The sequence below is a fragment of the Panthera uncia genome, unplaced genomic scaffold, assembly GCF_023721935.1.
Source record: "Panthera uncia isolate 11264 unplaced genomic scaffold, Puncia_PCG_1.0 HiC_scaffold_270, whole genome shotgun sequence".
In the NCBI taxonomy this organism is placed as follows: domain Eukaryota; kingdom Metazoa; phylum Chordata; class Mammalia; order Carnivora; family Felidae; genus Panthera; species Panthera uncia.
Genome location: NW_026059397.1, coordinates 45,610 through 71,976, shown reverse-complemented (window position 1 = coordinate 71,976; position 26,367 = coordinate 45,610). Strand labels below are relative to the sequence as shown.

The 26,367-nt window shown below is 55.7% G+C and overlaps 2 protein-coding genes across 2 annotated transcripts in view; one reads left to right on the top strand and one right to left on the bottom strand.

Moving 5' to 3' along the window:
- The first annotated feature begins 3,129 nt into the window (after window positions 1-3,129).
- On the top strand, window positions 3,130-20,673 carry PLA2G4B (phospholipase A2 group IVB). Its single transcript, XM_049623972.1, is given in 25 exon segments — window positions 3,130-3,215; window positions 6,806-6,959; window positions 7,037-7,290; window positions 7,912-7,968; window positions 8,439-8,534; window positions 8,732-8,808; window positions 12,194-12,266; window positions 12,570-12,706; window positions 12,831-12,962; window positions 13,265-13,324; window positions 13,529-13,552; window positions 13,809-13,863; window positions 14,442-14,572; window positions 14,817-14,900; window positions 15,199-15,236; window positions 15,816-15,951; window positions 16,596-16,732; window positions 16,943-17,165; window positions 17,293-17,410; window positions 17,707-17,844; window positions 18,059-18,163; window positions 18,335-18,514; window positions 18,865-19,031; window positions 19,519-19,705; window positions 19,804-20,673. Coding segments are annotated over 25 exon segments (3,039 nt in total). The 5' UTR covers window positions 3,130-3,151; the 3' UTR covers window positions 20,016-20,673.
- Window positions 20,674-21,565: 892 nt separating this feature from the next.
- Window positions 21,566-26,367, bottom strand: part of LOC125917878 (spectrin beta chain, non-erythrocytic 5-like) — a 44,647-nt gene continuing 39,845 nt past the window's right edge. Inside the window, exons 57-67 of the mRNA XM_049623971.1 lie at window positions 26,077-26,294; window positions 25,723-25,912; window positions 25,326-25,502; window positions 25,054-25,158; window positions 24,488-24,718; window positions 24,242-24,310; window positions 23,513-23,751; window positions 23,245-23,333; window positions 22,374-22,424; window positions 22,053-22,146; window positions 21,566-21,815 (exon numbers count right to left, since the gene is read on the bottom strand). Coding sequence (XP_049479928.1) covers window positions 21,566-21,815; window positions 22,053-22,146; window positions 22,374-22,424; window positions 23,245-23,333; window positions 23,513-23,751; window positions 24,242-24,310; window positions 24,488-24,718; window positions 25,054-25,158; window positions 25,326-25,502; window positions 25,723-25,912; window positions 26,077-26,294 — 1,713 coding nt within the window. The remainder of the gene's footprint in view (window positions 21,816-22,052; window positions 22,147-22,373; window positions 22,425-23,244; window positions 23,334-23,512; window positions 23,752-24,241; window positions 24,311-24,487; window positions 24,719-25,053; window positions 25,159-25,325; window positions 25,503-25,722; window positions 25,913-26,076; window positions 26,295-26,367) is intronic.

Below are 26,367 nucleotides of genomic sequence, written 5' to 3'. Positions count from 1 at the left end.
GCTCTACCACTTGGTACGTGTTGGACGCCTACCGTGGGGGGAGACAGAGTGCTAGCTGTGTATCCAGAACAACCATGCTAAGGCTCTTCCACTGACAGATGGGTGGAGCAATCAAGAACATTCTGGGCAGAGTAGGTGAGGGAGGTAGAGGCCATTAGGCCGGGGCTCTTGAATCGCGGACCTATTGGCCCTAAGAGCCGGAGACTTTCTCAGCCTGGAGGGGTAAGGGTGGAGAGACCATATGTCCTAGCTTGCTCAGGACCATCCCAGTTTATGTCTGTTGTCCCAGTATAATTATTCATTGTATCCCTTGTCATATTCAAAAACTATTTGGCCAACTTAGACATAGGGGGCAGTCCAGCAGGGCCTTCTTTGGAGGCAGGCTAGACCCAGATGGGGCCCCTCCCCTTTATACATCCATTGACAGGATGTTCCTCCATTGTTCCTCCAACTCACTTCCTGGGTCCTCCTGCAGGTGGCTGGCTGCAAGACGCCCTCAGCAGAGCAAAGTCGCATCACCCAGCTCCTCAGAAACACCTTCTCTTCAGTGAGGCAGGAGCTAGAGGCCCTGGCTGGCGCAGTGCTGTGCAGCCCGGGTGGGAGCCCTGGGGCTGTGGGGGCTGAGCAAACACAGGCCCTGCTAGAGCAATACTCAGAGCTGCTGCTTCGGGCTGTGGAGCGGCGCATGGAACGCAGACTCTAGTTCCAGAATCCTATTCCAAGTGAATGCTTCCCTTATTCCAAACTGTAGCCCCTGCTCCACTCTCCAAAACCTGTGGGGATGCTTGGAGTGGATCGCAGGGATCAGTGCTCAGAGGGAAAGCAGTTTTCCCAGCTACTCCTCATGGGGCCCCTGTATTTATTAATTTATTTCCCTGACTGTCGCCTCACTTTCTTGGAACCCCTGCCTCCACAGCCCCTTCAGTGGCTCATGCAGGGTAGGTCTTAGATCTTTGTCATCTTGGTGCTGTGAGGAGTAGGAGGGCAGCCTGCCCCATCTGGGGGAAATCGGGAAGGGCTGGCCCTCTCTTCTTAGAAGCCATTTGAAATTACTGCAGGGATCAGCTCCCTGGGGTGGAGCACACACAGGGTATTTGGTGGGGTGGAAGTGAGAGGCCACGTGGCATTCAGTGCCCTTCAGCCAACAGCGGAGCTTCACCTCTACCTCCACTTCCCTTCCCACACCAGCTGTACTCCCCTGGCTGCCAGAGCAGGGGGTTATGTTTTCCCCACTTCCTGGCAGTTGTGTAGGGCAGAGCCCTCTAGTCCTCCAGGGCGTTCCTAGCCATCAGGAGGCTTGAGTTGGTGTCAAGGCCTGAGCCCCCACATTCCACTCCCATCCCCCCTCTAAGAGAGCCCTAGCATTATCTCTCTCCCTGTGCCCCCTTTCTCTCCTGGCCAGAACTTGTGGAGACAGCTGTGGGATGTTGCTGCGGGACAGTAAAGCCCTCTGCTGGGCAAACATAAAGCCCTGGCCTCCTCTTCTTAGCCCCTTGGTCTTCCCTATCCTCCCAACCCTTGTCCCCAGCAGGCTCCTAGACCCAGAGGCCACCTTCTCCTTGCATCCTGAGTGATGCCCAGTCAGAAGCCTGTGTTAGAACTTCTCTCATGGTTTACAGGGCACCAGCCCACCTTCTAAGGACCTTAGCCACAGAACTGTACACACACACACACACACACACACACACACACACACACAAGTTGAGTGTTTATCGCTAGAGTACTTGGCTGGCTGATGTGTGCCTGGTTTCCCTTCATGTACTACTCCTGCTTCACCACCCTGGCTCATATGGAACTATCAAGGAGCACAAAAAGGACTGGAATGTAGTAACCTGAATTCTGGATTCTTGGTGTCCACAACCTAGCTGATGTGAGATGGCTTGTTGGTTCCTGGTTCAGGTGGAAGGAGCCTCCTCAAAGGCAGTGCTGGGCACCCAAGATGCTCTGGATGCTGGAAGTTGAGGGGAGGGGGAGGCACATGGGAGTGCAGAAGGGGCCAAGAGACACACTGGAAAGGTGGTAGGTGGGACAGGTATGTAGTAGAGGGCAGGGGGTAGATTAGAATTAGAAGGGCAGTTGTTAGGGGTGAGGGGAAGGAGATAGGGTACAGTGGGCTAAGGTAGTATAGGACCAAGTAGTGAAGCAGTGGTTGAGGAATTGGGGTGAAGAACACGTGTCTCTGGGCCCTGCTGCTTCTCTCAGCCTCAGGTAAGTCAGTGTAACTTTCCTGAAGTTCCAGGCCACAACAACCTATTCTCCCATGGACAGGCCCTGGGGCCCTGCTGGTTCAATAGGCAGCAACTTAGAAAGTTGGTTTTTGTAGAGTGCCCCGCTCTTGTTTGCATCAGCCAGAGTGCACCAGAACAGATGAAACCTAGTTCACCACCCCCACCCCCCTTCTGTACTACTACCACCTGCATGGCCACACTGCAAAGAAGTCCTGGCCCCAAGAACCCCTGCGGCTGAGGGTGGACCCTGGCAGGGCTGCAGCTGCCCTTGTGAGGGTTAGAAGTCTACTACCACTCCCCCAACCGGTACAACAGCCACAGATCAGCCCCAATAGGGCTCAGGCCTGGCCCTCTGGTCTGGGCTCTTGGAGATCCTCAGCCAACCAGTCCTTCAGAGGAGGGAGCTAACACTATCGCTAAGGTTTGTGAGAAGGTGGCCGCCCTTTCCCTACCTCAGCTGAGCGCTTAGGTGGGAGAGGGCGTCTTGTGGCCGCCGGCGCCCGTCCCCTTCTGCATGTCTGAGGCCACCGGCAACTGCCCCCCCCCCCGCCCCCCGAACAGATTTGCCCTGACCCGGTTTTGAAAACCTCCTTATTTATAACTTTTATACTTTGTTCAGGCCATGGGCGCTTCCCTCCTCCCGAGGTCTCACGGGGCAGGGGCCGTTTTTAACTCGTCCATTTGTATTGATGTATGAACTCATCAATAAACACAATCATTTGTTAAATCTGGGATGCCAGCGAGTGCGGCAGGCTGGAGACAGCACAGCTCCTCTCCCGCCGCTTGGTTAGCAGAATCCGGGTGCGCTGGGGGCGGGGGAGAGGATGGCGCTCCGAGGCCGCGAGGCTCCGCGGCGGGGGGCGGGGCGCGGCGGGGCGGGGTCTCAAAGGGAGAGCGCGTGGCCGCAGAGCGGCGGCGGCGTCATGGCGGAGGCGGCTTTGGACGCGGTGCGGAGGGAGTTACGAGAATTCCCGGCCGCCGCCAGGGGTGAGTGGGTTCGCGCAGAGGCTGCGACCGTCTTGCGTCCACCGCCGGGCTGTCTCAGGACGTGGGCGGGACCTTGGGCATGTGGGGAAGCAGAGTCCGGAGTCGGGTGCGCCCTGGCCCTCCTGGGCCGCCCACACCACATTTACCCCTAGTTCGTGTTTTCAAGGAGCGCAGACGCTCGTGCACCTAACTCGTTGCTGGCCCCACTCGGATCACTCGTCTGTCCCAACCTCGCTCCTACCCCCGTGCTGGGGCCTCAGCTCCCCTGTTCCGGTGTTCGCAGGTCCTCGTGGCTTCCTGGCGTGTCTTGACTCTACTCCCAACGTTTGGGCCAGTCTTCACCCTGGTGTATTTCCCACGGTCAACCCGCCCGGAATAATGGGGCAGCCTTCTGTTGCCTGTCGTGAAGTCTTGAGGTGGTCAGGTGTTCCCTTTCAGAACCCCAGCTGGAACGCTTTATTCAGGAACAGACTTCTCCAAGGTGGTGCAGAGCTTTGGGAAAATTGTAGGCAGCTGTACAAGTAATCACTGGCTCTTCCCCTGGTTGGTTTTTATTTTGCTCTTTCCCTCTCTTCCGTTTTTTTTTTTTTTTGTTGTTGTTTTTTTGTTTTTTTTTTTGCTTTTTGTTTTACCATTAATTAACAACACGGACACAAGGTTTAAAAAGCAACGGATTTATAATGTGAAGTAAGCACCCCTCCCATTTGAGGCCCCAGTTTGAATCCTTCCAGAAATAATGTTTATATCTACACATACACACACGCAGCACTATATATATTACCCTTCTGTTTACAACTGTTAGTCTGCTAAACACTTTTTTGCACTATTATGTATCTTGAAGACCACCCCATATCCTTCTTCCGCAGTCTTTTTCACCTTGTGTACTTGTGGTAATTTACTGAATCAGCCTATTATTGATAGACATTTAGGTCATTTACAGTCTGTCTTTTTGCTAGTGTTGCAACAAATACTAGGAGCACCTCAACACTAAGCACCTCAATGTGTGAGGCTCTGATCAATGTGTTTAGGATACATCACTGAATAAAATTTCTGCCCTCCCATACCTTACATTCCAAGTGAGGAGACAGATCATTAACCCTAGTCACACTAAATGAGTAATAAGTAAATTATATAGTAGAAGAAATGGATTAGAAGATAAGTGTTGTGGGGGAAAAAATTAAAGCAGAATAAGAGGTCTCAGGCCAGGGGCTGAGTGGAGGATATAGGTTGAAATAAGATGGTCAGGGTAGGTAGGCTGCCTTGATAAAGCCACATTCAAGCACAGGCTTGTAGAAAGGGAGTGAGCTGTACAGACATCTGAGAGAAGAGCATTGCAGGTTGAGGGCACTGGGGCAAATGCCCTGAGGTAGGAGTGTGCCTGGTGTGTTCATGGAACAGTGAACCTGGAACCTGGAACATGCCAGTGTGCCTGGAGCAGTCATTCTGCGCATGTGTGAGTATTTTTGTTGGTTAAATTTCTAGCAGAAGAATTGTTGGGCCAAAGGAATTGTTTGAATCCCTTTTGAAATTCTCTCACATCAAAGCCTCAGAAGGGAGCAGTAGTCATTATCTACAGGAAGTCTTTTAATTGGTGAGGCAGTAAAAATTCAGTAATGGCAGGAAATACAAACGGTGAAAAGAAAGGCAGTTTCCACGCATTTTAGGAATTCCAGTGGGAAAAAAAGAATTCCAGTGAGAATAATAGATTTACTGAGCCCCAAATCACCCTCCCAAGATGACTGCTTTGATGGACTGGCATGACTGGGAAGGCCCTTTGCCAGTTTGCTCTCCCTTGCTCCCTTATCTGCTTGGCAGGTACCATCTTACCTCTCTGGCCGGTGAAGCAAGCACATGTTCCAGCTCTTCCCTTTTCTGTTTTCTTGGGCCTACCAGGGTCTTCCCACCCAGTTCTAATTTTTGAGCTAAAGACATTTACTTTTCAACTGAATGCAAAGCAAAGATGACTGGCATGGAGACCTCAGAGGTGAAAATTAGTGCAGTGGCTGCCCACTGCGGCCAAGACATTCAGGCTAGATCTCAAGGATGAAACAAACAAAGCAAAGCCCTGTGTACCCTTTATAGAAGCCAGGAGAAAGGCATTCCCGTTTGTGGGAGCAGTAGGAACAAAGTTTGGCACCACCTGAGTAGAGTGTGGTAAGGGGCAGGCACCAGACAGGAGGAAACCAGACTGGAAAAGTAGGTTGGGCCTGATCATGTATCACCTTGAATGCATGCCAAGGCACATTATAATTTGTAAGGAGTAGTGGTAAGCCATCAAAGGATTTTTTTTTTAACTAGGGGTATGACAAGATGAGATTGTATTTTAGGAAGATGATGGGGGCCAGGGTGAGGGATGCTTTTGAGAGGGAGTGGAATGAAACCCCAAGGAAACCAGTTAGTTCACTGCAGCGATCAGCCAGTCAGGAGATGTTGGAGACTTTCTTTCAACCATTAAGCCAGTATTTGTTGAGCACCTGCTGTGTGTTAGGGACTATTCTAGGTCCTGGGGGGTATACCAATGAACAAGATTTGCATCCTTACCCTCATAGAGCTTACCTTCTATTCTAGCAAGAGAGATCAATAAACAATTTGGATAAGTGAGATATATAGTATGTTAGGTGGTGATGAATGAAAGAAGGAAAAAAGGAAGAAGTGTAGGATTGTTGGGGACAGGTTACAGTTTAAAAGGGTGGCCTGGGAAGGAAACCTCACTGAAGTGACATTTGAGGGCCCCAAGGAGGTTATTTGGATATGGATACCAGCAGAGGAAAGGAGGGGGTGGTTGGTAGAATCAATAGGACTTAGAGACAATCCATAGGGGTGGACAGAAGTGAGGGAGAAGGAAGAGCCAAAAAGAATAGATTTGTGAGAAGGGATACGGGGCCCTATAGACATCTGTGCAGATGGCACACTGCACAACTATAAATGCACATGGTAGTCTTGGATCTCCTGAGGATGGTGATGCTGTTCAGGAAGATCAAAAACACAGTTCAGCCCTTACTTTTCCTCCTGTGGTTTCCTGTAGCAGCCTGTTTTCACAGTTAGGTTGTAATCTTCTTGAGGTGACAATAGGATCATCCCTTGATACTCTGCATTGGCTAAATCAAGTACTGAGTACATTCTAGAGCTTGGTAAGTATCACTGTTGGAGGGTGCTTTCCAGAGCCTGACTCACCCACACCAGCCTGTGGCTTTGGGGCCTCAGCACCACTCATTCTGGAGTTCTATGTACTGCCTCCATGTTTCCCTTTCCTAATGGATGCCATGAGGTTGGACACTGCAGAGTGGGAAAGCCGTGGGGTTCACTGTATAGGGCTGGACATGGTCCCAAGGAGGGTGTGGGTTGTGGGCTGAGCACCATCCCCTGGTCCATCCTGGTGTGTTTGTGGGTGCTTCATGCTTTCTGCCTTAAATTCTCTCCTCAATTTTCAGTTTCTGGTTGTCCAGGGTCCCTTGGTCATCAATGGGCATTATCCAGTGATAGTAGTGTGTCTTGCCCAGGGAGGGCATCTTCTACACAGGCATTGGGGCAGCAGCTGGGTGCTGTTGGGTTCATAACCCCACCCTACCCCCACCCCTTCTTTCTCTCAGAGCTCAGTGTGCCTCTTGCTGTGCCTTACCTGGATGAGCCCCCCACTCCACTCCACTTCTATCGGGACTGGGTCTGCCCCAATAGGCCTTGCATCATCCGCAACGCCCTGCAGCACTGGCCAGCTTTGCAGAAGTGGTCCTTCCCATATCTCAGGTGGGGGCTGCCCCTGGGGGGATGTTGGGTGATACTTTGTGGTATTTGGACATGGGCTGAAAAGTCCTTTCCTCCAGAGCCACAGTGGGCTCAATAGAGGTGAGTGTGGCTGTGACCCCTGATGGTTATGCGGATGCTGTACGAGGGGATCGCTTTATGATGCCTGCTGAGCGTCGCCTGTCCCTGAGCTACGTGCTGGATGTGCTAGAGGGCCAGACCCAGCACCCAGGAGTCCTCTACGTGCAGAAGCAGTGCTCCAACCTGCTCACCGAGCTGCCCCAGCTACTGCCTGATCTAGAGTCCCACGTGCCCTGGGCCTCCGAGGCACTGGGTGAGTGGAGGCAGGGGCTGGGCAGGGAAGAAATGGGAAGGACAAGCAGGAGTCAGCCCTGCTTGCTGCTTCTTCCTTTGGTGATGACTTGGCCCATACTCTTGGCCCCTCAGGGTCAGGTGCTATGCACTAAATGCTCAAGTCTCCAGGCCACAACTTTGTTTTTGTTTTTGTTTTTGTTTTTAATTAATTTATTTGTTTTGAGAGAGAGAGAGAGAGACAGCGTGAGTGGGGGAGGGGCAGAGAGAGAGGAAGAGAGTGAGAATCCCAAGCAGGATGCACAGCCAGTGCAGAGGCCCACACGCGGCTTGAACTCATGAAACTCCAAGATCATGGCCTGAGCCAAAACCAAGAATTGGATACTTAACTGACTGAGCCACGCAGGCGCACCTCCAGGCTACGACTTTGCATTGAACTACTGGACATTGTCACCCTTCCTCTGCCACAGGGCAGGAGGCTCCTTCTGGAGCTGGCCCTCCTCTGCCCCTTCTCTCTGTTCTCTCCCTGTGAGCTCCCTGGCTCCCCCAAGATTCTGGTCCAGCATCACTGTATGGTGGTTATTCCTAGCCTGGCCTTCGAGGATGGTCCCTTCTGACTTGATCTCTTACCTCTGACCTGCAGGAAAGATGCCTGATGCTGTAAACTTCTGGCTGGGGGATGTGGCTGCAGTGACATCCTGTAGGTATCAGGGGAATACAGAGGTGGGGGAGGAGGGAAGAGGAGATCAAGAGTGGAAGGTTGGGTCTGGACGGAAGTTTGACTGTTTTCTAAGATTTATTCTGGGGTTCTGGGGTTTGGGTGTAACAGAGCGCGTCCTGATAGCTCAGATTGGGGAGGGTCCCCATGGCAGTGGGGCGTGGAGGAGACTGTTTCTTCTAGGTCTCCAGAAAGCTCTCCTGAAGGGCAGCTAGGTCGGGGTGAACTCAGGAAAACTCTGTTTGCTTGGATTCCCCCCTTGGTAGAGATGAATGTCAAGCAAATGTCAAGTCCCTGATGGAATTCTGCCTGACTCCTTGGCATCCCCTTGAGCCGGCTTTGACTTTGTGCGATCTTCTGTTATACCACCTGTCACATCTGTCTTGTCATTTGTCCCCTCCTGTGTCCTGCCCCTCATAACCTTGCCCACTGGGCCTTCTTTGTATTGGCAGTACATAAGGACCACTATGAGAACCTCTACTGCGTGGTCTCTGGAGAGAAACACTTCCTGCTACATCCACCCAGTGACCGGCCCTTCATCCCCTATGGTAGGGGACTCAGCCCTCAGGGGCTGGGGGACAGGTGGCCCAAAGTAGAGGGAGGGCAGCAAGGGCCCTGGTCAGGCTGGTGTGCCAGGACGGAGGTGTGGGCACAGTTTTTCCACTGCACTCAGGGAACAAAGGGGAGGAACTGGCAAGCTGCAGGCCACTTGAGTGTCCCTGTACCTTTCTCCTTCTGCTTTCAGAGCTATACACACCAGCAACCTACCACCTCACTGAAGAGGGCTCCTTTAAAGTGGTGGATGAAGAGGCCATGGAGAAGGTATCTGCCTTGTTCCTGGGACCTGGGGAGGGAGAAGGGTAGGAACCGTGTCTCTGAGAAGGCACAAAAGAGCTGGGGAGGTGGCACCTTAGTCTGAAAAATCCCTAAGTCTGGGCCTTCCCAGTGCTGAACAGGGCAGAGCTCATGGTGTTTACCTTTGGAAGGGACAGAGCTGGAGGGCCGGGGGCTTTGGGACTGTTCCCTGGCATCCACTGTATCCCCAGGTACCCTGGATCCCACTGGACCCATTGGCTCCAGATCTGGCCCGGTACCCCAGTTACAGTCAGGCCCGGGCCCTTTGCTGCACCGTACAGGCCGGTGAGATGCTCTATCTGCCGGCCCTGTGGTTCCACCACGTCCAGCAGTCCCATGGCTGCATTGCTGGTGAGGAGCTGCCCAGTAGGGCTGCTGGGGGATGGGTTTGGGAGGCAGTAGGTTTGGAGGGGGACCTTCATGCTGAGGTCTCCATTCTCCCCACAGTGAACTACTGGTATGACATGGAGTATGACCTTAAGTACAGTTACTTCCAGCTGCTTGACTCCCTCACTAAGGCCTCAGGCCTCGACTGATGGAACCCTGGTGAACGTTGCCAACGACAAGTGGTGGAAAAGGTCGTGTCCCTCCCAGGCCAAGTCACTTCCAGAGGCAAACTGGAGTCAGAGTCTGCTGACTCCTGGCCCAGCTCAGCTTGGAATCTGCATTGGAGGATTTGGGTGATCTGGAGGTCCAGGAGGTGCCAGGCAGGTCTGGGTGTGAGCTCCCAGGAAGTTACCACACAGGTGAGGCAGCTGCCTGTACTGGAGGAGGAGTGGGACTTCTGGTGCAGCCTCTTACCAGCACCGTGGGCGACTTATCACCTTGGAGCATTGGTGTCCTGTCTGTAAAACAGAGACAATGATGGGTCCTACCCCATGGGGTGTTGTGAGGCTTGGAGAGAGATCTTTAAGGACCATAAGGGGCTGGCACAGAAGAAGTGTTCAATAAAAGGTGGCTTTGATTCATGTGTGCTGAGACTCCCTCTTGAAGTTGCCTTCTGTGGTCTGGTGAGGGCTGGAAGGTTCAGGTAAACATTTCAAGGTGACCCTGATTGGGGGTGAGGCCTGGGTCCAGGCTTGGGACTGAGGACCTCTGCTGCCAACTCCCATGATAGCCACTGCAGCCCCTCTCAGGGCAAGCGGTTCTCATTTTAACTCTGGTGCAGACCTCCCTGTCTCGGCCTCTAAAGCTGTGCCTAGCTTTGCTCTGGCCTTGTTTGCTCTCCTCCACCTCCAGGGAAGCTGTTGGGGTCTGGTGCCGAGGGTCACCCCTGTTTCTTCCACAACAAGCATAGGTAGGAGGGGACAGAAACCCCTGCCCATCCCCGCCACAGGGTCTCCACACACTCAAGACTCCCTCCCTCCCTGCACCAACCCAGACCTGGAAGAGCCCCTTTCCCGGAGAGCCACTCAGAGGCCTCATCATCCTAGCCACCCAGTGCCGAGGGTGGAGGCAGCCAGGCACGGGGCTTGGGAGGGCTCTTTCGTGAAACAAACCGTGCCCCTGCCAGGCGGTGATAGACCTGGGGCACCCGCTTCACATTAGCCAAGTGCTTCAGTCAGGGCCGGGCATTCCTGTCCTACAGGCACCGGAGGTTGTGAAAGACCCTGTGACAGGGGACAAGGCTTATCCATTTGGTGCTGCCCTGGGTCCACTCCCTGCTTTCCAGATGTCAGTGGCCCTTCTAGGTCCAGGCACAAGAGCAGGGTTGGGTGGGGTAGGTGCTGATGGTAATGCCTAGAGGGAATGGGTCTTCATGGGTGGTAGGCCCCCATTACAGGGGCCATGTAGGTTTAAGGTTCCTCATTTCCTTGACAGGTGGCTTGTCCTGGAGTGAGTGTGAGGCTTGGGTGGAGCGGAGGCGGTTGGGAGGGACCAGGGAGGAGCTTGGGGCCAACTGGCACATTGTTGGCTCTGCGTTAAAAAGCCGACAGTCTTCGGTCCTGCGCCCACTGCCTGTCATTTGTGGCTCTTGAGGACTGTCTGTCTCATGGCTCTGGTAAGACCTCCTGGGGCCCTGGGCCCCCAGGCTGACCTTTGTTCCCTCTGGGGTCTGGTTAATGCTGATTCTTAAGAGGAGCTGTGGGTTTCCCCAGGTGTAGAGAGGGGACTTTGCCAGACTTGGTCCAGGGTGGTGAGCAGAAGCCAGGGAACGGGCCGGATCTTGGGATAAGGGTCATCCTGAGTTCTTCCTGCCCTAGAGATGGGCTCCAGGCAGAGTTCTCAGGGCCATGGATTTGGGCTACTGTCCTGGGGTCCCAGAAGGAAGTGGCTGCTCAGGTGCTCTTGACTCAGTTGCTTGGAGGGTAGGGGCCCCAGGGCAGACACTGACAGATGAGCTTCCCCGGCTCTGCCCTTCAACTCCATCCATCAAGACCCTTCTGAGGCAGGGCTGAAGGCCAGGATTAGTTGGCACAGGCTTTCCTGGCACACTTGCCATGGTTTATATCCCTAGACTCATGATTGTGGGTTTGGATGGACCTGCTTGGGGGTCCTCTTTAGCCTGACCTGTAGCACCTGGAGGACTTGAAAACCTGTGTGTGGTCTGAGATGCTAACTACTGTTCATAGTCAAGCAGAGAGCCCATTTCCAGAATTGAGTCCTGGCCAGGGGTCGAGAGGCTGAAAACCAACTCTGTGCTCCTCACTTCTACCTCTCCAGATAGAGGGTTTGCTTAACCAGAAAATGCCTCCGTTTAAGCTGCTCAACCAGGGGAGCAGCCCCACCAAGGGGCCCATGGCCAGGCTGGGTCCTGACATGCCTCTTCCCCTCCCTCTGTAGCCTTATATTCTGCTGTTTCCCCCTCCCCCCTGCCCGCCTCATCACGGGCCTCCTGCCAACTAAGACCGCCTCAAGGCAGCTTAGCAAGGGGTAGCTGGAAATGTGGGGTGGAAAGATTTAAAAGACACTAAACCAGTAGCTAGAAGCAAGTAAGCTGTGGGGTAGAGAGCATGAGTCGAGCCGTCCTGGTGCAGTCTTGGCCCTGGACCTCAGGCAAGTGACTATGTAGGCTTTCTGTCTTTCTGTGCTCCAGTTTCCTTGTGGGATTGGTCATAATTAGTCCCTACACACAGCATAGTTGTGTGATTAAAGAAGTTAATGTACATAAAGCCCTTGGGCCAGCGCCGGCCCAGAGTGTTGTGTAAGTGTTGGCAGGCATCATCAGTAGATACCATAGCCTCCTTTCCATTTAGAGCTCTGATGGGTGGAGGGCAGCCATGTGGCTGGGAAGGGCTGATCCCTTTGGTTCAGAATTAGTCCTGGAGGGGGTACTCTGGCCTCTTCTTTGGCCCTTGTTGGCTTTGGGCCCAGCAGCCTGCAGCAAGCCTGACCTGTCCCTCCTCTGCAGGCAAAGGTGCCTGGGACCTGCCTGCTCACCATTCGTGTCCTGCAGGCCTGTGGCCTGCCCTCGAAGGACCTAGGTGAGTGCTGGGCCCAGGGAGGACAGTGGTTCTGGAACTGGATTCAGACTGGGACAGGGCAGTGGGAAGAGATATAAGTAGGGCTGGGCGTGCAAGGGTCCTGGAGAGGGTGCCGAGAGGAGGTGCTGGGTGGAATGTGGGATTGTGCCTCAGCTTCTTGCTCTTCCTGCCTCCCGACTCAGTCCCATTCTGAGGGTCTCCAGGCCTCCCAGGGCTGCCTATAATGGAAGGTCATGGACTCTGGGAAGCTGGGCTGGGTAAGGCTCTTGGCTGTCAGCAGGCACTTGTCCCTTCTTCCTGCAGTAACCCCCTCTGACTGCTATGTGAGTCTGTGGCTGCCCACGGCCTCTAGCCATAGGCTGCAGACACGCACGGTCAAGAACAGCAGAAACCCCATCTGGAATCAGAGCTTTCGCTTTCGAATCCACAGCCAGCTCAAGGTGGGCCAGGTGTCAGCCCCTGCCCTGCCCGTTGTTCCTGCCAGCCCTTGCTTTCTGCCATGGCCCCACTCACCTTCCTATCCCACTCCTCCTTCCTGCAGCCCCTTACTCTGTTCCCTTCCAGAATGTGGTGCAGCTGCAAGTCTTTGACCAGGACCTTCTGACCAATGATGACCCCGTGTTGTCGGTGCTATTTGACGTGGGAACTTTGCGGGCTGGGGAGTTCCGCAGAGAGAGCTTCTCACTGAGCGCTCAGGCAAGGCTGTGCCCAGGGCAGTGGAAAGCCTCAGCCCAGGGAGGGGAGATCCTTTGCAGGGGAGCTGGGTACATGGCCCTTTTTTCCAGTGAGTGGTCCAGGCTTCCGTGGCATCCAGAGGCTACTGTCAGCCAGGAGTTGCTGTCCACAGGAATAATCCCAGAGAAAGTGGACAGAGCAGGGTGGAGATGGACATTGGCTCTCACCACCTCTCGGGCCCCAGCAGCCCCCCTTGGCATGTGTGTTGAAATCTACACTCACGTTCCTCAACCTCTCTAACTTTGTTTTCTTCCTCTCTCCAGGGTGAGGAGCGGCTAGAAGTTGAATTTCAGCTACAGAGACTGTGAGTCAGGGGCCACTGGGCACTTCTTGGGTGGGAGTGCTTCTTTTGGGGGAAGGGCAGAGTCCAGTGTACCCAGAGCGTGCCCAGAACTGACACCCTTCCCTCTGAGACATCCAGTGGTGGTGAAGGAATGCTGTGGCCTCTTTGAGGGGTGAGAACCTGGGAGCCTGGACTTGCACTGAGGGTCACTGGTGTCCTTTTCAGGACAGACTGTGCTGAGCAGCTTGTCACCAATGGCATTCTGGTGGTAAGTTGAAGCTCCTCCCTCATGCCATCTGCTATCCCCCTCCCTGAAGCTTGGGGCTCCCTTGGAGATGCATGGGTAGAACTGAGTTGGGGGGTCCCTGGGATTTTGGTTCCTTAAGAGGATACAACCTCAGGCAAATGGTTGGTGACTCAGGGCCAAGGTAATGAAGTGCTGAGGACCAAAACTAGGGTACTGGGAGGTGGGGGCCTCTAACAGGGCAGGGGTTCAAGTCTGAGGGGCTTTTTTAATGACTCAGGCCCGGGAGCTCTCTTGCTTGCATGTTCGACTGGAGGAGTCAGGGGACCGGAAGGGTAAGTCTCCCACCTACCAAGATAACCCCCAGCCCTCTGCCCTTGTCTTCCTCTTTCTTTTTTTTCTTTTTTCTTTTTAATTTTTTAATGTTTATTTATATTTGAGAAAGAGACAGTGTGCCAGTGGGAGAGGGGCAGAGGGAGACAGAAACAGAATCTGAAGCAGGCTCCAGGCTCAGAGCTGTTCTCACAGAGTCTGACTTGGGGCTTGAACTCATGAACTGTGAGATCATGACTGGAGCCGGAGTCGGACGCTTAACCAACTGAGCCACCCAGGTGCCCCTTGTCTTCCTCTTTCTGTGGGGATCTTAGAAGGGACCTTACATTAGCTGCCCTAGACTTTCATAGGCACTGGTAGAGATTAGGGGCAAATCCATGCTGGGGCTCCCCAGGACCTGTGTCCCCTTAGTCCTTGGAGAGGCTGTGATGGGGGCTCCATCTCTGAGCCTTGGCCTGTGCCAGTCGTCCTCCTCGGGGTGGGGGGGAAGTACCCTTCAGGCCCCTTGTGCAAGACACTCTTGGGCCTTTGTGGGCCAGGATCTTATTCCCAGCCCCTCTGCTCTGGTTCCTATTTCCAGAGTCCGGGGGAAGAGTTCAGCTCATGGTTCCTGGGTCCTGTGAGGGTCCGCAGGAGGCCGCTGTGGGTGCTGGCTCCTTCTGCTTCCATTGCCCGGCCTGCTGGGACCAGGAGCTGGATATTCATCTGCAGGTAGTGTGCTGCTGAGGTGGGGCCTGCAGAGTCTTTCTCCCTCTTTCTTATAGCCGTCCTTCTGCTCATGCTGAGCCCCTCACCCCCTCACTCCTTGGCAGAATCAGGCACACTGGGAAGAGTATGGGGTCTAGGTTGGCCTCTTATCCCTCTTCCTGCTGCTGCTTGTCACTCCCTGGGGCAATGGGTGAGATCGCTGCTGGAACAGAAGTGATTCTTAGGTATTCTTTCATCCTTCCTACAGGATACCCCCCAAGAGCACCTGAAGGTGCCCCTGAGGGCCTTGCCCTCTGGCCAGGTGGTGAGGCTTGTCTTCCCTACGTCCCAGGTACTTGATCACCCGGAGGAAGAATGCCAGAAGCATAGGCAGGGCTGGGCCCCATGCCTTATAGGGGGCCTGTGGTGGTAGGAGCTTTAGTCTTAGGGCCATGCCCTGCACAAGTGCTGAGCCAGGTTCTGAGGAGAGGGGGTCCTCTGAACAGAGCTGCCTTGAAGCCTCAGACCTTGTCCCTGTGGAGATGGCCGGAGGCCCGAGGGAGCATGGGAGCATCATAGGGTGTGGCTCAGGCCAGGATGAGAGGAACATGGTGGCCAACTTTTGTGACTGAAGTGTTCATGGTTTTTAGGAACCCCTGATGAGGGTGGAGCTGAGAAAAGAAGACGGGTGAGAGCTGGCTAGTCCGGGGGAGAGGGCGTGGGGGAGAGCAGGCAGGCACCTGCACTTGAACTTGAGGCACAGAGAGGGCCAGGAAGCCACAAGAGAGAAATCATGCTCCCTTTGGGTGGTGGCGATTGTGGGTGGACCGTAGCTAATAATCTTCATGAGACAAGAGAAGTCACCCACCCTGGCCCTTCTTCACATGCCTGGAAGACTAGCCACGAAGAGGTGGGAACACTGTTTCTTGTCTCCGCTGGAGTCATTTTTGGGTGGTAATGGAGAGAAGCTGAGAGGTGGAAGTAGATCTATGGTGGTGGGTCCCACCCGGGGGCCTTTTTAGGCACCAGCATTTATAGTCGTGGGAATCCATTTTCTTGCATTCCCCAAGTGTCCCCACCTGGGTCTAGGTGCACCTTCTCTCCATCATACCCACACATGTCACGCTTCTGTCCAGACATGGGCAGGAGTGTGGTTTGGGGAGAGGAGAGAGAGATTGAGAAGTGGGCTTCTCAGGTGAGGCAGACCCGGCTTCCTTTTCTGTAATGAGGCCGGGAGCTGCCTGATGGTTCCTTCCTTCCCACCCAGACCCAGGGAGCTGGCTGTGCGGCTAGGCTGCGGCCCCTGTGCTGAGGAGCAGGCCTTTCTGAGCAAGAGGAAGCAGGTGGTGGCCAAGGCCCTGAAGCAGGTCCTGCAACTGGATGAAGAGTTACAGGAAGATGAGGTCTGTGGGCTGGGCTGCCTTGGATGGGCATCCTCAGTCTTCCTCAAGCCCAGAGCTGACTGTTTCCTAACCAGACCGGAACTTGGCCCTGCCTCTTACCTACCTGCCCTGCTGTGCCTCCCTCTCACTTGATGTTCTTGGCAGCCTGATGCCATCAAATGCAGAGCATTGCATGAGGCACCTGGAGCTTATAAGCTGCCCCATTGGGCTAGCTTTCCTTCTCCCTTTTTTTTTAAGTTTATTCATCCATTTTGAAATGGAGACAGTGTGAGTGGGGGAGGGGCAGAGAGCAAGAATCCCAAGCAGGCTCTGTGTTGTCCTCACAGAGCCCAACAAGGGGCTTGAACCCATGAAACCGTGAAATCGTGACTTGAGCCGAAACCAAAAGTCAGACTCTCAACTGAGCCAGCCAGGCACCCTCTTTCTCATTGTTTCTTGATTTTTGGTCTGGTCCAGGTTTTGGGACTTGGGTCCCATCTGACTCATCAGTGAGCCATGTAGCCTGAGGGCAGCCTGCTGGGGTCAGATCAGCTTGGGACACTTTCTAGGGAAATGACTTCTCCTAATAAGAGGGAAAGGGGTGGATGTTTGGGAGACTACAGCCCTGATCAGACCTTGACTGACCTGGCTGTCCTCTCTTCCAGATCCCTGTGGTAGCTGTTATGGCCACTGGTGGTGGGATCCGGGCGATGGTTTCCCTGTATGGGCATCTGGCTGGCCTGAAGGAGCTGGGTCTCTTGGATTGCATCTCCTACATCACAGGGGCCTCTGGCTCTACCTGGTGAGCTGGCAGCACGTCGAGTGCAGGAGTTTGGGGGTGGCAGTCGTAAGGCTGTTGTGGACCCCATAGGCACCTCCGACCTAACTGGGAGAAAGGATGTGCCAGAGAGGAATGTGCTTGGGGGGACCATTGGAAGGTACCTGCTAGTCTGTTGTTCTAGGATAGAGAGTCCGAGGTGTGCGATGACCTCCTGGGCTTTGGCTTTCCCAGGGCTTTGGCCAACCTCTACGAGGACCCAGAATGGTCTCAGAAGGACCTGGCAGGGCCCACCGAGTCACTGAAAACACAGGTGACCAAGAGCAAGTTGGGCGTGCTTGCTCCCAGCCAGCTGCAGCAGTACCGGCAGGAGCTGGCCGAGCGTGCCCGCCTGGGCCACCCGCCCTGCTTCACCAACCTGTGGGCCCTCATTAGTGAGGCCCTGCTGCACGATGAGGTACAGGGGGGCGGGTGTGTGGCCAGGGCATGGTTCAAAGATGGGGAACCGCCCTGGGTGTAGAGATGGGAAAGGCCCCAGGCACCAGAAAGCACAACTTTAGGTTCAAATCCTCTCCTTCTACCAGCCCCATGACCATACTCTCTCAGACCAGAGACAGGCCCTGAGTCAAGGCCAGAACCCTCTGCCCATTTACTGTGCTCTTAACAGCAAGGAGAAGAACCTGACCACCTTTGAATTTGCTGGTGAGTAGCCCGGAGTGGAGACGTGTGATCTCGCAGCTGGCAGGGTGCCTGTGTGTAGGAGATGGGTGTTACACCCTCCCCTTCTGGGCCAGGTCCCATGCCTTCCAGAGATTATTGATCATCCCACCAGAGTCACTCAGGCTTTGGGATGGGGGTGGGGCTGTTAGGTTCATGCTCAGGGTGCCTGTAACCAGCCTGAGCCTCTAGGTCCCCAGGCTTCCCTGGTGTGAAGCCCGTGGTGGTTGAGGGTCCTGGAGTTCTGAGCCCCGCAGTGAAGCTGTGTGGTCTCCTCACAGAGTGGTGTGAGTTCTCCCCCTATGAGGTTGGCTTTCCCAAGTACGGTGCCTTCATCCCCTCCGAGCTCTTTGGCTCTGAGTTCTTCATGGGGCGCCTGACCAAGCGGCTTCCTGAGTCCCGAATCTGCTTCCTGAAAGGTGAGAGGCCTGGGAGGTTAGGGAAGCGGAGATAGAGGGAGAATGGGCCTGGCGAAGATGGCAGGCACCCCCTCCCCCCCCAAACCCACCCTCAGCTCAGTCATGGGGATGCTTCCCAGACTAGGATGGGCCGTGGGCAAGAGTCAGGTTGTGATTGGGTAGGGGCTCTCTCCCCCTCATGTCCTTTCTGTTCCTCTTGTGTCCCCTTTCTCAGGTATCTGGAGCAATCTGTATGCAGCCAGCCTCCAGGACAGCTTATACTGGGCCTCAGAGCCCAGCCAGTTCTGGGACCGCTGGGCACAGGATCAGGCCAATTTGGGTGGGTGCCTGGGCTCCTTGTGAGCAAGTGGAGAGGCCCCCACAGGGGCTGGATCTGGAGGATGGTGGGGGTGGCTCTCAGGCCTTTGGGAGTCCACAGAAGCTGGGGTAAAAGTTTAGGGGTCTCAATTTCCTAAAAGATGCCCTACTTTCCCCCTTCTTAATTGAGCAGACAAGGAGCAGGTTCCTCTTCTGAAGATAGAAGAGCCTCCCACGGGGACCGGCAAGATTGTTGAGTTTTTTACTGACCTGCTGACACGGCGCCCACTGGCCCAGGCCACACATAATTTCCTGCGTGGTCTTCAGTTCCACAAAGACTATTTCCAACAGCCTTACTTCTCCACCTGGAAAGGTATCTCTTCTCTCTCTGGTCCCAGCTTTCCATGGGTCTGCCCATGACCACCTGAGCTTTGGGTCCCTGGTCCAGATATCCACACTCTCCAGCCCGTGGGACCCAAGCTCCTTTGAGCTTAGTTCACTGGGCTGCTTGGAGCAGCTACCCTTTTTCCTCTCATTTGTGGATCAGGGCCCATCTGTGGCATCTTGGGAAGTGACAGGCCTACTTTTGGTGGGAGAGAAGAGGGACCAGAGGGCAGAGTTGGATTCTGCCAGTAGCAAGGAGCTAGCATTAGGCCAGAGGGATCGGGTGGCCTCAGCACCAATGATAGCTGCTTTTCTACCCCATTCCCTCAACTTTTCCAGCCACCAAACTGGATGGGCACCCCAACCAGCTGACACCTGCAGAGCCCCATCTTTGCCTGCTGGATGTTGGCTACCTTATCAACACCAGTTTCCCGCCCCTTCTGCGGCCCACACGGGATGTGGACCTCATCCTGTCACTGGATTACAACCTCCAAGGAGCCTTTCAGGTGAGCTTTGGGCAGACGTGGGAGACCGTGCTGCCCTAGGCCTGGCCTGACATCCTGGCTCCTGCCTCTGGGGATGTCTGCCTTGGAGTCCAGTATGTGGTCCACCTTCCCTTAGGGGCTGTGACACTCTGTGAACAGTGTCCTATGAACTGTGGATCCTGTGAATTTACCACTAGGGGGACTTATTCTGCTCAGGAAGCCAGATGAAGAAGGAGCTGGTGATGCCCCTTTGTGGCACCTGCCACCCCCATTCAGTCTAGACCTCTGGATCCCTCTGCTCTGAGTTTTTGTGTTGGTCCGGTGAAGGTTTTTGCAGAACCTGGGAGCAGTTAGCAGCCCCGCGCAGCTGAGGGGTTGGAGCCCCTTCCTCAGTCCGGCCCGGTGCCAGGGGGTATGAGTTGGTGTCCAGGTCCCACACATCCCAGCTGACCCCCACTGGCCCAGTGTTGGAGCCCAGCCATCTGACACCACTTCTGCTGCCCTGCAGCAACTGCAGCTCCTGGGCCGGCTCTGCCAGGAGCAGGGCATCCCTTTCCCGCCCATCTCCCCCAGCCCAGAGGAGCAGCGCCAGCCTCCGGAGTGCTGCTTGTTTTCTGATCCAGACCGCCCTGATGCCCCAGCAGTGCTGCACTTCCCTCTGGTCGATGCCTCCTTCCGGGAGTACTCGGCCCCTGGTGAGCCCCTCCATCCTGTCTCTCCACAGTGCACCACCCCCCCCCCAAACATCCCCAGTGCACGTCCTGTCCCTGTTCTGCTACACTGTCTCCACTAGGCATCCAACGGACACCTGAGGAGAAGGGGGCCGGAGAGGTGAACCTGTCTTCATCCAACTCTCCCTACCACTACTCGAAATTGACCTACAGCCCGGAGGACATGGACAAGCTGCTCCACCTGACACATTACAACATCTGCAACAACCAGGAACAGCTGCTGGAGGCCCTGCGTGGAGCTGTGCAACGGAAGCGCCGGCAGCACCGGCCGTAGTGATGACGCTGCCCCGGCCGGGACTCCCCACTCCCCTCCCGACACTTTGTCAGACTCACTCCCTGTCCATCTGGGTGAGTCGGGCAGAGACCGTCATCACCAACGGTTCCAGAGCCTCCGCAGCCTGGATGGCCCCCTCGCGCTCTGAGGGGCTCTGCCAAGATATGTGCCTGGCCCTACCCAGATAGGGCCCTGCAGCCACCAGCACCCTCTCCACGTACTTGCAGGTAGGTTGAGGGTTTTAAAAGGGCTGAGAGCCCTGTCTCCTCAGCTGGAGGAGGTTTCCTCTTCAAGGAGAACATTCAGAGGTGGCCGGAGGTAGACCTGGGGGGCCGTTACTGACCATATTTGCAAAAGTGTTCAAAGCTATGTGACCCTTTCCCTTGCTACTTTGAATAGTTGTACAGAGTGAAATAGAGCGGTTTATGTATCACAGAGGATCATACAATGTGAGATGTTAATGGGTTATCTGTCATTGCTGCCAAGAAGAGACAGGTCATTCCATGCTCCTGGTTGCACATAGCAAGGACTGGTTTGAACATCTCCCCAGGGGTACCTCACCGAGCTAGATAGCAGGTCAGTCCAAACCTCCCCTGAAGAGAAGGCCATGTCTGCCACGCTCTCCAAGCAGGGAGGTGGCCAGTTTGGCCTGGGCAGGGTTGGGGGGCGGGGTGGTAGTGGAGGGAGTCTCTGCTACTGGAGCCCTGGCAGTGAGTGACACAGCACCCCTGTCCCACGGTGGTGATGGCCACCCCCAGGATCTGAAGAGCCAGAGGCAAGTCCTAATGGCATAACCTCAGCAAGTTGTGACCTTGGTAAAGGCTGCCTCTTAACAAGGAACTGTCTATTCCAGAATCTGGTCCTGAGGGGCCTGGCAGCAGAGTCTCATTCTGTTCCCCTAGAGGCTGTCCTTGTTTGTAGCCTCGAGGTTTGGTGCCATCTCAGGGTTTGCTTCAGGGCCCAGACCTGTTGGGAGAACAAAGAAGCAGAGTGAAATTAGGGCCTAGCCTCCCAAGAATCTTTGTCGAGCATTGGTATGCAAGGGCTCTGGCCTCCCTTGGAACTAATGTTGACGTGGATCCTGGAAGCTGACAGGCAGCTGCAGGAGTGACAGTGGGGTATGGGGCATATGGGAGAGGACTGGGTCTTGTGGCCGAGCTCCCTGTGTCTGCTCTCACCCAGTGATTCTCGGGCCCTGTCCTGAGCATGGGGCTAGAGTCACAGCAGAAGAAATGATTGCCCTGGTAGCCTTAGAAGCCACCATCCAGGATGAAGCCTATTCATTCAGCAACATGTGCTCCGAAGCCTAAAGTGGAGCCCGAGGGCCCTGCGGGACGGGCTTGCAGAACTGCCAGAGACTATACCCGCGGCTGCCCTCCGCTGTGCTGTGAGTGCCCCTCAAGCCCAACAGGGTGGGGTCTGTCTCTGTGCACGGGCATGACCGCCTGGCTTCTGGCCCACTCTAGGACAGTAAGGCTTTCCTTTCGCATTGGAGCAGGGAAGGGCAGGCAGAGAGCAGGGTACGGCTGTCCTGCAACATGGCTTCTGTCTTAGGAAGAGGAGACCAAGGGGTGAGAGAGGTGGGAGCCCCGAAGGACAGAGCCAGGCAGGCTTTCTAGCATGTGCAAAGGGACCCCTGAGGGGCCTGTACCTTGGGCTTGGCCTGGGCAGGAAAGGCGGTGGAAGACTTGGGCAGGTTCCTGGGCAAGGCCAGCAGCCTGCAGCAACTCCATGGGCTGCAGCTGACCGGCACTTACATGCGGCTCCCTCACTGAGGTGGTCAGGGGCCAGCCTTGGAAGCTGTGGGGAAGAGGAGCCTCAGGGCCTGGACTCTGTTGCCATTACTGAGTGAGCAGAGGTTTACACCAAATGAGGCTGGTGCTAGGGTTTTCTATTGCTGAGGGTCTCAAATATGGGCGTTACCCCTCACCCTAGCAGTGCAGGTCTGAGTCTCTGGCTCTTGGGCTTGAGAGGGCAGCATCTGTGCCAGTGATGGGGCTCAGGATTCACATCTGCCCATATACCCAGCTGTCCTACCTGAGCGAGGCGGCTGTCTTGGGCGCCCTCTCAGCAGTGTGCTCAACAGTGAAGCCCAGAGGTCTGGCTCGGTGCTCCAGGCTCAGACAGTGGGCTGCAGAGCACAGAGAGAACAATGGTGAGCCTGGCCCAGATGCTAGGCCCTCTGCAGACAGCACACTTTCCTGCATGTTTGCATCTCTGTTGAAATCCTAACCCCCAGGTGATGGTATTGGGAGGTGAGTAGGTCATGAGGGTGGAGGCCTGACCAAAGAGTAACCTTGCCCCTTCAACCAAGTGAGGACACACCAAGAACTAGGACACCCACAAGACGACTCTTACCAGACATGCAGTCGGCTGGTGCCTTGCTCTTGGACTTCCCAGCTTCCAGAACTGTGAGAAATAAACGGTTCTTGTCTGTAACCTGCTCAGTCTGGTATTTTTGTGAAAAGCAGCCCACACAGACTAAGCTACAACTGCTGCAGGAGGCTCTGTACACACCAGGAGGGGTGGTGCAAGGCCCCCCAGTGCACCCCATCTCCTAGAAGGCTGAGCGCAGGTGGGCTAAGAAAGGCTCAGCCTGGAGGAGATCCAAGATCCCTTTGGGATTCTGGAAGGACAGGCTCAGAGAGATCCTAGGGGGCCAGAGACTGAGGAATGGAGCCAAGAACCCAGAGAGACTGGGAGGAACAGGAAGGGACTCCCACCTGGGCAGTGACATGACTGGAATACACTGTCCAGGTGGAGCCTGTCAAACCACATGGACCAAGAGATTCCCGGTGCAGGGGTGCTTTCCAGGCATCCCTTGTGATAGAAGTGGGTTTGGCCGTTGTCCGTAGATACCCCAAGGGCAGAACATTCAGAGCTATTTGAGGACTCAAAGGTTCGAGAAGGTCCCAGGGTCGCACAACAAGCCTAGGAACACTTGGGTGTCAGAGAGGCACACTCCACAAAGGGGGTGGGATAGGACCAGGAGGCAGCCAACAGGTCAAACATGGCCCTACTTCTACTACAAATTAGCTGTGTGATCTTGGGCAAGTTGTTTACCCTTTCTGGGCCTTAAATTCCTAGTATCTTTTCTCAAGGTCCCACTTACCTCTCAGGCTGTAGAGAGGATGGTACCTCTATAGCCTGAGAGGATGTAGGAAACCACAGCCTGGGGTCCAGGGAATCTGTGCCCCAAGTCCCACCCCAGGCTTGCCCTGGTGCCTACCTGCCGTGCCACTCAGGGCTCGATGCCAGCTCCAGGCATGCTGTTCTGATGGTGCTGCATACGGGATCTCCACCCCACTGCTCAGCCTGCTGGGCAGAGAGCCATGGGTCAAAACTCTGCCTCCCATGGGGGGGGACCCCCTACCTCGAGCCTCTTGGCTGCTCTTGTGAGGCTGTGCCTGCTGGGTCAGGATGTCTTGGGGCCATTGTCTGTCTCTCCTTGTGGCCCTCACCTTATGGAGAAAGCATATTTCCTGCCACTCCAGTACCTCAGCCTCTCACACTGGGCTCCTGTGAGATCAAGGGTGTCCACGGGGGCCATGTTCTGAGAAGAGAGGCGAGAGGGGTCACAATGGCCATGTCCACTCTTCTCCATGGGCCTCTCTGTCTTCTGCCTCGCCTGTATTCCACTGCCCAGTACTTCTGCTGCAGTCTTCTTATCCCAGAAGAGGCTCAGGGAACTGCCCCCCAGGGTCCCACAGCAGCAATCCCAGGGGCTTGAGCTGGGCTGTGGAGAGAAGGGGGTGGGTGAGGTGACATCAGCCGAGCATGGAGGGGAGGCTGCAGCCTGGCCTTATCAAAGCCTGTGTATCTCCAGAGGCTCCCAAGCAAAGTCCTGGACTGGTCCAAGGTGTCCATAGGGAAGAGGGAGCCAGGGAATGACATGTAGGGAAACCAGGAAGAGGAGGAAGAGGGACTCGCTCCCCACCTGGGCGGGCGGGGGGGGGCAGAAGCTATGAGGTGTCTTAAGAATGAAACTATCTTGGGGCATCTGGCTGGCTCAGTGGGTACAGCATGTGACTCTTGATCTTGGGGTTGTGAGTTCAAGCCCCACATTGGGTGTACAAATTGCTCAATAAAATATACAAAGGAAAAAGAATGAAACGGTCTTAAGACTCAGGGGTGTGGGGCCAGGGTGCCAGGCCTTGATGGCCCCTTGAAGCCCAAGTGGTTCTGTGGAGGAGAGCTGCCTGGAGAAGGAATCTCCTGGTACTGACCTGCCTCTCTGCAGGCCATTGCTGCTTGAGCTCCAAAAATCCTTCCATGGTGGGGGCACCCTTTGCATCCTGAAAGTGCAAGAAGGGGCCCAGGAAACATCCAGCAACGGAGGACAGGACCCCTCTGGAAGGTGGGCTAGGAATCTACCCCTTTTTGACCACTTCATTCCTGGGGAATCTCGGTTCCTCTGCCCAGTGTCCCCAGCACCCAGGGCCTCAGCGCTGGCTGTGGGGTGTGGGCCTTACCCCTACAGCCCCAGCCCCACTGGGCTCCTGCTGCCTGGCTGCACGTTCCAGGAAGAGAGTGGTGGCCAAGGGTGTGTGTGACCCAATGGGGACACCTGGCTGCAGGTCCCTTGTCTCAGCCAACTGTACTGGCCCCCAGCTTCCAAGAGGCCTATGCTGGAGGGAGGTAAACTGGTGGCCAGCACTCCCGGGTTTCAGCCCTGTCCCCTGCTGCAGCAGCTTCTGTTCCACCTTGGAAAGGGGAGTAAGGTGAGCCAGATCAGCCTCTGCCGCCCCGGATCCCTCCCACCTGGAGAGTCCCTATCTCCTCATTAGGCTTCTCTTCCTGCGTCAGCTCAGGAGACTTCCCTGTCATCCTGGTCCATGGTGGGGCTCTAACCTACCAGGACACGGAGGTGACAGGACCCTGCAGCTGGCTAGGCAAAGAACAGGTTTTCCTGGGGGGTCAGATATGTGGGCTCCGTTCATTGGGGAGGTCCCGACTCTCAGGCTGAGACCAGGATGCTCCCACCCCCAGCCCTCAGGTCCCTAGATCCCAGTGTACTCTCACCCCAGCCTCCACTCACCCCTGTCTCCCTCTGCAGTTGGGCAAACTTCTCTTGCTGGGCTGCCAGTGACTTTTCTAAGTCATGGTGTCCATGGAGCAGCAGCTCCACATCAGCCACCGAGTGCTGGGGAGAAGTAGGTCAGGGTGAGGCCCGGCTCCAAGGGGCACCAAGAGCCGCACCCTCCCCGTCCACAGCCTGGCGTGGCTGTTCAGGGAGCAGAGGAGGACTAGGACCTGCCCTTGGCCACAGCTGCCATCGCGTAGCCGGTCAATGGTGGGGCCTTGGCTCACCCCGCAGTTGGGGTCCAGCAGCAGGCCCTCCCGGGAGGCCAGCCAGGCCTCGGCCTGGTCCAGCTCCTGCCGCAGCTTCTGCAGGCCCCAGCTCTCCTTGCAGCGCTCCTGGCGTAGGGCGCAGGCCTCCGCCAGTGCTTGCAGCTGCCCTTCCAGCTCCTGCAGACACCCTGTCACCTGGTGGGAAGCGGCGCTGTGGGCCAGACGCTGGAGCAGAAGCCCTGAGGCACGGCGGGGCTGGTGCCCAGCACACAGGTCCAGGAAAGGCCCAGACCCTCCCCATCTCTGCCTCCTTTGCCTGCCTTCTCTTCCTGAGGGTTTCCATTCCTGCTAGGGGTTCCTTGGGTGGTTGGACTCCCTCCCCAGCTCAACCTCTGGCCCACCTTTGTGCTCATACCTCGGGGGACATGAAGTGCCCACTGTCCACCAGCTGCTGTCCTTCCTGCCGTACGTCCTGGGCCCTAAGGCAATATTCCTTGATTTCTTGCCCCAGCTCTTCCTGCTGCACCAAGAGCTGCTCGGCCCCCACCAGGTCCCCAGCCAGCTCCTGTGATGAAGCCAGAACCTGCTTCTCCTGACCCCATGCTCTGGGGGTAGGGAGACAAAGCTGCTGTCAGGGCTGGGAGGGAAGCCTCAGGAAGCAGGGCAGGAGCTGGGCACGGGACAGGGGAGTCCAGCTCCCTGAAGAGCTGGGGTGACCCCCACCCCGCAGGGCAGAGCTAAGCCAACAGCAGGGCAGGGTGCAGCTTACAGCAGTTCCCTACAGCGGCCGAGGAAGGCATGGCCCCGGGCGGCCTGCTCCAGCTGCTGACCCTGCTCCTGGGCCTTCACGTCCAGGGTGGCCCAGGCATCTTCCATCTTGGCCAACTGCTCAGACAGGCCCACCCGAGCCACAGGGTGTAGCTGGCCCAGTCTGCAGGCCTCCATCCGCATCCGGGCGACCTCCTTCTCCATAGCTGCCAGCTCCCTCTGCCACCAGAACGCATGATCAGGCCTCACCCTGGCAGCCTGATACATGCTCTTCATTTGGTCCTCTCGGAGG